The sequence below is a fragment of the Pygoscelis adeliae genome, unplaced genomic scaffold, assembly GCF_000699105.1.
Source record: "Pygoscelis adeliae isolate BGI_AS28 unplaced genomic scaffold, ASM69910v1 Scaffold105, whole genome shotgun sequence".
Lineage (NCBI taxonomy): Eukaryota > Metazoa > Chordata > Aves > Sphenisciformes > Spheniscidae > Pygoscelis > Pygoscelis adeliae.
Window position 1 is genome coordinate 1,817,785 of NW_008824807.1, and position 13,301 is coordinate 1,831,085.

The 13,301-nt window shown below is 38.9% G+C and overlaps 1 protein-coding gene across 1 annotated transcript in view; it reads right to left on the reverse strand.

The window, feature by feature from the left end:
- The window catches only part of SYNE1 (spectrin repeat containing, nuclear envelope 1), a 258,380-nt gene that overhangs the window by 122,034 nt on the left and 123,045 nt on the right, over nt 1-13,301 (reverse strand). The window contains 9 exon segments of the mRNA XM_009324159.1: nt 1,019-1,201; nt 3,429-3,581; nt 3,795-3,950; nt 4,541-4,706; nt 6,871-7,133; nt 8,003-8,221; nt 9,230-9,374; nt 9,689-10,026; nt 10,413-12,573. Of these exon segments, the coding sequence (XP_009322434.1) occupies nt 1,019-1,201; nt 3,429-3,581; nt 3,795-3,950; nt 4,541-4,706; nt 6,871-7,133; nt 8,003-8,221; nt 9,230-9,374; nt 9,689-10,026; nt 10,413-12,573 (3,784 nt within the window).

Below are 13,301 nucleotides of genomic sequence, written 5' to 3' on the forward strand. Positions count from 1 at the left end.
TGTTTAGCCTGGAGAAAAGGAGGCTGAGGGGAGACCTCATCGCTCTCTACAACTACCTGAAAGGAGGCTGTAGCGAGATGGGTGTCGGTCTCTTCTCCCAAGTAACCAGTGATAGGACGAGAGGAAATGGCCTCAAGTTGTGCCAGGGGAGGTTTATCTTGGGTGTGAGGAAAAATTTCTTTACTGAAAGAGTGGTTAAACATTGGACCAGGCTGCCCAGGGAAGTGGTTGAGTCACCATCCCTGGAAGTATTTAAAAGACGTGTAGATGAGGCGCTTAGGGACATGGTTTAGTGGGCATGGTGGTGTTGGGTTGACGGTTGGACTCGATCTTAGAGGTCTCTTCCAACCTTAATGATTCTATGATTCTTTATGCATGAAGAAAAGAACTCATAATTTCTCAGAGTATTGATGGCAGAACAATAGAAAATCCATTTCTTTGTTTTTAGCTAGACTTTTTTGGGATAACAACAATTAGCAAAAAAATACATAAGAAAGAGTTTCAGGGACTTTGAACCGTAGAGGAAGCGTCTTTATGAATGCTGAAATGTTGCATAAACATTATGCATTATCAGGGCCATTGTATCTAGGCTTTTCTATTGAATCTACAAATTATACTCACTCCCTATAGATTGTGACTAGAGCAAAACAATTTTTTTTTTTTGTAATGCTGCAAATATAGGTAACAGTGATAAGACAGAGGCCCTGAAAAGGACAATGAGATAGTTTCCTGGCATGCTACTCTTTGTGGGAAGGTCTATAATCTTTTCAGGGCACCAGAGGAACCAACCAGCAGATGATTCATGGAAAAGGTTGTTAAAGCAGCATCACAGAATTATTCCACCCCGCTGATCTGACCCACCTGGGCCTCTCTTTGAGGTGTGATGCAAGCCCTGACTAATAATATACAGATATGCCAAGGAATGCCCCTTCTTGCATAACTACAGGAAAATAAATGAGAAGTTTGCACACTCCTTCTGCTTCCGAAAGGAAGCAGAAGAAAGGATTTGAGATCATACCTGACTGAGCTTGGCTGCTCTGTACTCAGCCTGCTGTATGGTCTGTTGGTGCAATGCAGTGAGTTTCCCTATCCTGTTAGCCAGCTGCTTAGCCAGCGGTACGTTCTGCTCTGCAAAGTCCTGGACTGATGCATCTAATTCCAAGAGCTTTATATTGCAGCTGTCCAACTCTTCACCGAGGATCTAGACAGAAAAACAAGAAAATCAGTGATCCAGGAAGTGTTAGCTTTCTGGTTGATTATTTCTAGCCCAACTTGCAACTTTTATACCCTGTCCAAAGTCTCCATAGTTTGTTCCATTTTTATTCTGGCTGGAACAACAATGCTTGTCTAAGCAGGAAGGTAGAACAGCAGGATGTTTGGTCATCTCTTAAATGTGTGCCATTACTCTTTCTCCTCTGACTTCCTGGCTAAAATGGATAATCATTTTCCCTACCATAGCAAAAGACCGAGTCACTTCAGAGTGACATTAAGTGTTCTTGGCCATCTTTCTGCATTTGTTTTTGAAATTAATAGTCAGCATGCATTGCCATGACAAGGATTTGTATTTATTGGAAAGGGGTTTTGTTTTGTTGCTGTCTTAAAATATACCCTTACAAACTTAGAAATATGTAATTACTCGTTAATGCATTATAAAAGCTTCCATTTTAATTTGAAAACTTGCATTTTTATAGCTTGATCTTGACACAGGAGCAGTCTGGATCACACTAGACTGTTTCAATACAAACAGATTTTAAAATCAATTTTTCTTACCATAGTTACAAAGTTTCTGAAAAGTTTAAAAAGGAAACCTAAAAGGTTTTCTATGTCTCTCATAGATTGATAAGACTCTTATGGGCTACAGTTTCCTGGGGAGGGGGTATTGGTTTTTTTTTTTTATTTTGTTTTTGTACCTAAGGAGTTAATGATTCATTGTTTTTGTAATATAAATAAAATAAGTCTCAAACACTCTAGCCCCTTTACAATTATTTTTAGAAATATAAATTGCAGTCATCAGACAAAAATTGATTCAGAACACTGCTTTAGCTACCGGTGCTTCAAGGAGGTACTTCAAGCTCTTCAGGTTAGGGCTGTTCTGGCAGACACACCTTAGAGTGTAAGTTATGATCAACCATTATGATAAACAAATATTATTCCATGAACAGTAGCATGACTTAGTGACATAAACTGTCTACATGTAGACATAAAGACAGATGTTGAACTATTCATCTGAATACAAAGACACATATTTCAGGCAGGCATAAGTAAATGTCTCTACTATAGAAATGATGCAGAATTTATACGCTGTTTAAAAGCGAGGGAAGGATCCATTTGACTTGGGTCACATGGATTTAAAACAGATTTTTATTTTATTTTTCACAATCAATGTTCATATAAAAATATTTGCTGCTGTAATCAAAGCCAACCCAATTTCAGGAGTATCAGCTGAGTGCTGACATAAATGCAGCTGAGGGAACTTTACTAAATGTCCAGTGACAAGAGTTTTCATCTATGTAACATGGGAAAGCACATTTCACTGGCTTTCTGTTTAATTACTGAGATCAAGGAGATACACCAATTTTAAAGCAATATATTTCAGTGACACCTCCTGCAAAGCAAATGGTACTTTGGAGCATATTGAGAGCAACTCATGAAAATAAACAGGTAATTTTTTTACATACCAGACATGCCAAATCTTCTCCTATTTGGTATGCTTTGCTTACTTTCAGACAGTACCTTCGTCAAGTTTATCTTTGACAAGTTAAAAAAACAAACCAACCAAAAAAAACCCAAACAAACCACCCTCAACCAACCCTTCCCCCGTCTCTCCCCCCGCCAAATCCCCTACTCTCATATGATAATCCTAATTTGGCCATTACAACTCAGATGAGCTTTTCTGAGTGTGGTACATACCTAAGAGTAAGAAAACCTACAAAAAGAATCAAGAGTCCTTTGCATTACCCTTAACCACACCAGTAGTACTTTACCTCATTATTGCACCAAATGATATGAAATGCACTTACTGGCTAAATAAAATTCTGTTTATCACAAGTAAAGGTGTACTGTAAAAAAATGGTCTTTTCAGTACAGACCAGGACAAGGAGCAGCTGGGGAGCCTCTTAGGCTTTCCCAGATTGCAGTCATACTCATTATTTAGAGGGAGCAGTATAGCTTTGTCCATCTGACTTGCTTTTACTCTCAGCTACTTCCTCCAAGTTCCATTACTCACTCAAGTCCCCGTATGGGCTAGTTTGCAAAGAATGGAATTAAAAAAAATCTCATCAGTCAACTCTTATTTCTGTCCATTCTTCTGTTGAACCACATTAAAAAATGTGTCATGCAAGTCTTCACAAATACAACTTTGCTATGAAGTGAATGTCCTAATTCAGAAGAATTTATGGTGTAACCAAATAAGGGAAGCCTTGTCTTACCTTTTGTTCAAGTTTAGCTTGTGCTATATCATTTGTTTTCTTTTTCAGATTGGAAAGAATAGCATTTAGTTCATTTGCTATCCCCTGGATTTTCTGACCAAACTCTTGATTCAATGTTTTGATCTGCTGAGTTTCTCTTTCTTTGGTTTGAATCTGTCAACAATAAGAATTAAATTCAGTAACCAGAAATCTCTGCTCCTGAAAGGAAATTAACCTTCATTTAACTTACTTTAATTTAAAGGAAGAAGGTAATGAAACTACTCTATGTTGTCATAGTTTGACCACACTTGGATGCTGTATTTCACTAAGTTATAAAGTCTAAAGAAGGGCTAGAGATCTGTAATGCATTTATCTACTATGCTTTACCTGATCTTGTACAGTTACAAGGGCCAGCCCAACTTCTGCTAAATGAAGAGAGAGTTCAGAAGGCAAAATAGTATAAAGCCCCAGGTACTTATTCTGTTGTTGTTCCGCCATTTTTTCAACAGCCTGGCGATGAGTCGTTACTTCACCAAGGAGAGACTAATGACAGAAAAACAGTATTGTTAAGAACAATAGGAAAAACTTGTCTGTGTAAACTTAGCAAATGCAGACATTACATGCAGCTCACAACAAAGCTAATTGCTTTCAAATTTTTAATTAGTTTATTAAATAGAATTGTATCTTGGGATTCCCTGGATGCTCATTTATGCCTATCTGTCCAGTTCTCTGTTCCTGTGTGACTACATGTATATAGAAAACGCCAAGTTTTCAGCACCTCCAGTGAAGTGAGTTTATTTTATTTTGTTGCTTCCCTCCCCACCCCAAACTGCTGAGACAGAAAAGAAATGTCACATTCTGTCTGTTCACATTCTATAGTTCCCCCATATTTTAGATGAGAGGAGAAAAATTACTAAACATGCTAGTACTTAAATATATCTTAAATATCTTTAAAATAAGGTAGTACAGCCCATCAGCTACTTCATGCTTTATTAATTTGTCTAGTGGCTTACTCAAAAACTAATGAATATTGTCCAATTTGAATTTGTGGTGTTTTTGAACTGATTAACACTCACTAGCAGATTACAATGAAGAAAAATATTGTAATTTAGAAATTGACAAATTTGATATACCTGCAACTCCTGAAGTTGAGTATCCACTTCTACATCAGGGCTTAATAAGTATTCTTTTGTTTCCTGGATCCAGGACTTCACGATATTAATCTCTGCTTCAACCTCCTCACGCTCCTTCAGCTCCTGTTTCACCATCTTCACACCTTTTTTCACTTTCTGTTGCATACTTCAGAAACAAAGAAACAATAACTATTTGTGAAGAATTAAGCAATGTCCAAAAACATTGCTTTGCCAAAAATAATGAATAATAAAGATAATGATTGACAGCGCCACATCCAGAGTAATAAAAAGTGGGGCAGTGTTGCAACAGACTACTAAAGCAGCACAGTAAATTTCTCCTGTTCATTCTTCAGTTCATTCCTTTTAATTAGCTGTTTTATGTATTTTGACATGGAGCGTACCATTCTTTTGAAGAAATGCAAACGTTTACAATACAGACACCTACATCTGAGCTCATCACCACAAACTGCCCTTATCGTCAGTGGAGGAAACAGGCAATTCTAGGGCATGATTTAGGATGACTCATTATCATTCTAAAAGAAGCTTCGAAAATAGGTCAGAAAAACTGCATCTTAGACCTGTCTATTGCTCTCCACTAATTAGAGAGCGAGAATTTACCAGTTCAGATGCAGATATCTATAATCTAAAATAACGTGAGATAAATTCCACTCCTATTGAAGGAATTTGCATTGGCAGGATACCTAGGCTAAGGCATGGATCAAACATCTGAACACCATTTTTGATCCAGCGACCTATCTCCACACTTCCACTAAGACAGAATTTCTGCACTTTCCTCAGGAACTTGGATCTCTGTAAAAAATAGAATCTCTTTCAGATGACAGCTCTATGAAAGATCTACAGGACTACTTAGCTTCTATGTACGTGACATGGATCTTACTGTGATATTCCCATATTTGATTTATGTTTGTATAACCTTTCATAGCTGAATCATGCCTTATTTACATGAGCATGAGATCATCACGGACCCTATTTCTTAGAAACCAATTCTAAGGGAAGAATGGAATTACAAAAGTGCTAATATCTACACATATTCTACAGGGATTGCTATTCTGCTGTAATCAGTTATGCATGCACACAATGAACTTTGGACAGGCTAGATGCAGGGTTTACAGTTTTTTCATTCTCTGCCTCTCTCCCTCTTCCCACTGTGGAGATCCAGTTAGTGGCATCTTAGCGCAGCTATGAGGTGGATACGAGTCCTGAAAATTAGCCACAAAACTTCCTGTTTTATACATGACAGGGAAACATTATGGATTTAGATAAACATTCACATAACCACAGGGTAAAACGTTAAGATAGTTTCGTTTGCGTACGCACTAAATTCCCCTGTAAATTTCATAGGATACCTACTTTTGGTACCTAAGTGCTTCCAACAGGGGAAACAAAGTGATAAACTAATCTAAACTTAGGGTACTGTCCTGGTTTCGGCAGGGATAGAGTTAATTTCCTTCCTAGTAGCTGGTACAGGGCTGGGTTTTGGATTTAGGATGGGAACAAAGTTGATAACGCACCAATGTTTTAGCTGTTGCTAAGCAGTGCTTACACTAGTCAAGGACTTTTCAGCTTCCCATGCTCTACTGACTGAGAAGGCTGGAGGTGCACAAGAAGCTGGGAGGGGGCACAGCCAAACTGGCCAAAGGGACATTCCATACCATGTGACGTCATGCTCAGTACATAAACTGGGGGAAGCTGGCCGGGGGGGCCGCTGCTCGGGGACTGGCTGGGCATCGGTCGGTGGGTGGTGAGCAATTGTACTGTGCATCACTTGCTTTGTGTATTATTATTATTATCATCATCATCATCATTTGATTCCAATTATTAAACTGTTTTTATCTCAACCCACAAGTTTTTCTCACTTGTGCTCTTCCAATTCTCTCCCCCATCCCACTGGGGCGGGGAGTGAGTGAGCAGCTGTGTGGTACTCAGTTGCCGACTGAGGTGAAACCATGACAGGTACAAAAAGATAAAAGGTCACTGCTAATGGTGAGATGCAATGGAAGTGTTTAAAATCAGCTATAACTTTAATGTAGTTTATACAACTCTTACATAAGTTACTATTGTTATGCAAGGCCAGAAGTACATATTCTAAAATGCATACTCCTGTTGATGGAAGTAAAAAATAACGGTAAAAACGTATTTCAAAATTAATTAAAGATAACCTAAAATTAAACTGATGCTTATTTTAAATATAATAACTAGTATTTATTTTAAGCATGGTAATGGTTAATGATAACAAAAATGATACATGAACTCTTATTAATGAATTGTAAGGTACCGTTTTACTAGTGAATCTTAAAATATTGCCTTACTTGTGGCATCGATCTTGCATTGCTTTGATTTCTTGCATGACTGGTAGTTCCTCCTGAGAAGGAGGCTTTATTTCCACATCCTGAAGCATGCTGGCAGCGTGCTGTTTGAGCAGGCCCAAAGATGACAGCTGGTGCTCCACCTCCAGAAGGAAACTGCTGTGGTAATCCAGCAGTTCCAGGAGATCTGTCTTGGATGCCTTTTCCACCGAGCTTTCTGGTAAGCGACCTTGTAGCTGATCTATTGCTACGGTGGTTTTCTGGATCTACGGAAAGAGATGCAGTCTTGGCAATAATGAAATTAAAAAGAAGCTAGTACAACTGATACCAAAAGGTGCTAAGCCCAGTGCTGTACATTTAGATGTTGTAAAACAGTTGTGGTATAGGGCTTGTGCAGCAGTCTCTATAGCAGATACAAATCTATGCTCTAATGTCCTAGATCTAGCTAGCTAGCCCTAGTTCTTCACATGGAACTAGGACTTGCTAAGGGACTTTTTTGTCAAGTGCTGAACGGCTCCTTGTATTTTTTTAACATATATTATCTTTATTGCCATAGGACCTAGAGCTCTAACCCAGGGCAGACCTGTATTTAGCACAAGTCATACATTTAACAAAAAGATTATCCCCATTCTCAGAGAACCTTCAACGTGAGCATAAAATAATGGACAGTGACAGATAAAAAGAGTCAGGTAGAATATAAGGGGAAAAAAAGAGACACATGATCGGTGAGCAGTGACAGGCTATAATATCACTGCATAAATTTAGAAATAGCAACTTCATACTCTTCAGGTGGGGGAAAAAAAAAAAGAAAAGAAAAGAAAAAAAAGAGGTTGACTTAATCTAGAAAAGACCATCTAGGGAAGAGAAACATAGAGGAGAAGATTCTGAAGAACCACCGGAAACCAAAACAACTCTGTATTTACTATACATGTATGCATATAGAAGAATAGTGCAAGCCTTGGAGGCAGTGGTTCTAAACCTCGGTTTTCCATAGCTGTTTTTTTCTACGACGTGAGAAAAATCACTGTATTCCTGCTATCAGCTTTCACTACCATATGATGATTAATAAGGCAGTATAATGAGTGAAAACCTACGTACAGTTAACAAAGGAGGATTTACCAAGACCAGAAGTTACCTTATCATTAAAGCCCTTCCATTCCTGCACTGCATCTTCCAAAATTTTCTCTTGTTCTTGGGCTACATTCCGGAGCCGTGTCCAGCGCTGCCAAACTGTTGTCATGGATCTACTTATAGTTGCCTTACTGGCATCATTGCTAACTTTTTCCAGCTGTGAAGCCTTTTCTTCTAGGGCTGTGATCTTCTCATGGAAAGAATTCACCACAGACACAAGAGTCTGAAAAAGCAAAAATACGCAGTCTTCCTCTTTTACAACACAAGTCATAACTATTCAACACACTTGCAGGCAGATGAGCCACTTCCATGCACTGCAAAGAGGAGGTACCCTCTGCTGAGTGAAGTTGTGAGGTCTCACTTTATTTTTCATACGCAATATATTAGCTACAGCTACTTGAAGGACGTGGTCCAAAATGCAACTCTCTGGAAGCAGCAGAAGGCTGGTGTAATCAGATTTTCTCTTCCTTGCTAGCCCCTCAAAAGGGATGGAAATGAATATTCAGGACCCTTCTCAGAGCAAAGACTGACTTCTATTAGAGTCTAAAAATGAAAGAAGCAATTCAGGTGTTTAAGCACACACTTATGTCATGTTTATCTCTAATGCCATTTTAGATGTCCAAGGGTATCAGAATATTCTCGTGAAGCTGGCAGACATGACATTACTTTTAGGGGAGATTCCTGCCTTCACAGAGACAGAGCTGAAGACCGGGCAGGATGTCTGAAGTGTCACTAACTGCCTATACTAAAGCAACTGATTAGTACCCTAAATACTAGAGGAGAAAGTAATTCTTTTAAGTTACATTTCTTTCTTTTAGGCTAAACAAGAGTTAATATTAAACCCCAACCCTTCCTGTCCTAGTAAAACTATTTCACGTGATCCAAAGTAGATGGATGTTTCTGTTGTTCTGAATTTCTTGTAGGGTACACAATTTTGGGACTTAAGCACCCAAGGCTTCTAGGAACCTCCTGGTTCCTTCCAGTTTTCTACAGTCATAGGCACAGACAGACATTAAGCTGAAAAAAATTAAAAATATCTGTCCCTATCACCCCACAAATAAAATGTGTGTTCTGCACAACACAAAACACCTCTTGGTGTGCTATGACACAATTAAACGCTACAGGATAAGATCTAAAAACTCGAATTCAGGTTGCCACAGGTAGGGACCTACATAACATCCATTTATTTTCACTGAAGGAAAAGGATTTCATATAATTTTCAGTACCTTACCTTATGTGCTAGCAATTTCTCTTCTGCTTCATGAGAAGAAGCAGCTTTAGCTACTGAGAATTCAGATAATTTTTTCTCAGCCTCATTCATCACTTCAATAACCTTCTGTCTTGCTGTCTGGTACTCCTGCCACTCAGAAGCACACCTTAAAAATACATTTCCAGAAAGAACAATTTAATGCAATATAAAACCATTTGAAAATCAGGAATATTGTTGCACCTAGTTTTCAATGTAACTGCTTAGTTTCGCTGTTACACAGTATTTTCCAAGAAAAAGAAATATTGTTGGGAAAGAGCATACATAGAAGTACATGCTCCTGATTTTCAGCTGTGCCTTACAGACACAGCTTGGCATTTAATAGCCCTTGATTGACTTTTCCTCATTTCTTTCTTTCTTTCATCACCAACAAGATGATCTTAAAATGAAAGGAAAAAAAAAAAAAAAGAAAGATGAATATACCTTTGCAACTGCTCTTGCTGGGTTTTGGCTTCTTTCTTTGTCCCTTTGGCCTTTTTCTCCAATGCAGCTACATTCTGCATCATCTGCTCTCTTGCTGAGGCTTGGATAAAGGGCTCTATCTCAGACACAAGGCCCTGTAACTCCTTCAAATGATTACTGCACTGACTTTCTGTGCTGAAAAACTCAATGTGGTTCCTTAGGTTCTCCTCAGAGTTCTCAACATCAAGACCATTTCTTGCTAAATGTAGAAATTCCTGAGCATCTTCAAACCAGTCATTTGCTATCTGCATCACTTGGCAGTACCTTTGGCAGAGGCTATATAATTTATTCAAGGTAGCCTGAAATAAAAGGGAAAATTATACAGAGGGTCACAGACATAAAATTCACAGCAGCAACAAAAATATCCTCTGCTGAGAGTCTGGATTTTGCCCATTCTTGCTTTCTTTTCCCTTTATTGTATCTAAAATACAGGTCCAGAGAGACTACATGGAAGTAGGTTTTGAGTGAGTTTGCACTTCTCCATGCAGGTATAAGGCATATTAAGGAAGCCTTTACCCCTCCCCCCCAAGTTATCCATGGCAACAGGCCACAACCTAAGTCATTAAAAAAACCAAACAGGATTATTAAAATTAATCTTTTCATGATGTTTACAAACATCAAGTCACAGAGCCATATTTTTCCAGCTTCGTGAGCAAGAAACTAATGACACTTAGGGTGCACTAACCTGTCTCATGTGTATAGCTTCTTGAACTTCACCATCTAGTTCTGTCAGCTCAGCAAGAGTGTTTTCCAGGTCAGCAGGTATCAGCTCTTTTGCTTTCATATATCTTTCTTTCTCTTTATTGCTCAGTGCATTCATTATTCTCAGGCTTGACTGCACTTCTTCCTGATGTATCTGAACCTTTCGGATTTCTTCTTGGATGCTTTGCAGTTTGAGGTCCAAACTTAATGTTCCATTAAGTTCTGTTTTCACCCATCTCAACCAATCAAGCGAGCGGCAGATTTCTGTCTGGAAGTCTATGCTTTGCACAAGTCTGTTCTCGCACTCCATCACGGTGTCACCAATGGCAGCATGCAAAGACTTCAGTTTCTCTTGCCAAGACTGCACTTGGTGATTTGTTGTCTCACATGCAGATGAGTCAAGCTGAGGAGAAAGGGCTTCTAGATGTTCAGTTATTCGCTTCAGAAGACATTCTGAGTCTTGCAAGCTGCCCACCAGAGAATGGTATATTTTCAACTTTTCTTCTATTGGGAGTGTTTCTTCATTTACCTTAATCTGCTCCTTCTTCACTGCCTCTAGTTGTGCCTCAAACTGCATACGCATTTTCTCATGCTCCTGGCATGCTTCTATTGTGTCTTCCAACAGGTTGATTTTCTGTTCTATTTGCCTCTTCAACTTGTGATATAGCGTGACAAGTTTTAGCATCTCATCTGGTTGCCATGGCTGGCCAGTGCTTCGAAAGGCCTCCTTCTTCTGGTTTAGTTCATCCACTGCTGCACCAAGGCTCACCGCTTCACCTAAGAGATCTCTGTAGGCCTGCTGGAGTGACACAGCTTCTTTGGCTAAAAGAGCAGCTGGAGCTTTGTCCATGTTAATAAACTGATCTTCTAGCTCAGTCAGAGCTTTACTTGTCAACTCAATCAGAGAGACATACTCTTTTCTGGCATAAATTGCTTCCTGAACCTTATATAATTTTTCTTTTGCCAGAGCAGTGACAATATTGAATTGCTGAGGGAGAATGTTAAGTTTTTCTTCCAGATAAGAATGATCCACTTCATTAAGTGATGGTAGGATTTCTTGGCCATCTCTTTGCAGTGCAAGTAACAGATTTTCATATTCTGGAGACTGCTCAAGAATCTGCTGATATTTTGCCAACTGCATGTATAGTTCAGAGTTACTATTCATTACATTGACTTCTGGGAATGTGACGATATCGGCTTGTTTTAGCCAATGGCAAGCTTTATCCAAGTCTTCTTTGAAATATTTCCTGGAAACTATGTTTTTCTCCAGTTCTAACAATCTCTGGTTACACTTTTGTAAAACAGTGTCATACACATTCTGTAGTTCTTGCAGTTTACCTAACACTTCACCCTTTTCTTGTTTCGTTGCTTCTTTCATTAAATCCCTTCCTTGAGCCCACAACCCCGTGACTTCATTTTGATAGGCCTTCAGGTTAGCCTGGGCATTCTTACAAGTCCTGATCTGTTTGTTCACATCTTCCGGCAATAGACAAATATGTTCCGGAAACGTTACCTTCTTCTCATGCTGATGAATTTGGTTTGTAGCCTGAAAGACTGCCATAAGAAACTGGGTCTTTTCAGACAGTGCTTTATTCAGGTGCTTTCTCCTCTGGCCAACCAGATCGCTGAGACAATGTACATGGTACTGTGCATCAGAAAGCGCTTTCTGCAGCTCCTGCCTTTCATTGAGCCCTAGGTTGGTCATCACCCTGTCAGCATCCTTCACAAGAGTCTTCAGAACAAGCTGTTTGGCTTCAAGCTCACTGCAAATGGTAAGATGATCCATGAGAAGACTCTGAGCCAAATCTGGAGGAGGGCTCTGTTTAAGAGCCTCTGAGATACTAGGTTGCTGCTCCTCTGCCCATTCCATTAGCTCCTGAAATTTGGAATGCACCAAACTGAGCTCTTCTAAGGTTGAAACAGACACTTGTATTTTCCTTTTGACAAGGTCCTCCAGCTGAGTCCAGCGTTGCTCGAAATGACCAAACTGCTCCTTTACTAACTCTTTGTCATCAAGATTCAGATGTTCTATCATCTTCTGTTTCTGGTCTTTCAAATCTTCCAGAGCAAATCTCCTTTCCTGTAGCGCCAGTGCCAATTTTTGCAAAGCTTCAAGGTGCACGTTTGTACTTTCAGCATCAGATCTGTTATCAAAAAGGACAGGATGGTAATTAATTATTAGATCCTATCTCAGGATAGACTTTTAAGAGAGGTCAGGATGAATTATAAGCCCACTATATACTGAAATCAATATTATATAAATACCTACAGTTTTCACATTCTTTTGAAGGTACCAGTCTTGAATATTAATTAAAAAGTTTTTTATTCCTCTCCCTTTCGTCTGCAACGTGGTCATCAGGCTGACCATACAAATGAACATGAATACTACAGAGTATACTGGTTATATTGCACATATGAACAACAACAAGTACTGAGATTGAAGTGAATCTTGTTCCATGACAGTGATGGCAGCAGTAATAGACTCTCACAATTTTACACACAGCTAGTGTGTTTATGCTATACAAAGCAGCTGCAATCATTTAGCAGAAGCAACTAAACAGTAATATTATAGTCTAATAGGTAAAACACAATATCATAATGAAAAACACACATGAAACACAGTAAAAACAAATGGAAGAGTTCAAACAAAATAGTCAAAATGCTTGAAATATCAGAAAATGTTATACCCTGAGTTGGGATCAACCAGTACTTGCCTTAAAGACAAACACTGAAGATCTGGCTTCTCACACTCTCTTTATTTCAATACAAGTAATTGTCCTAGAATTAATAAGGGAGGGCTGCTTTTAATTAAGCATGGAAAAAGGGATTTTTAGTGGATCCAAGACACTAAAGAGTGTTTAGAGACGCTGTG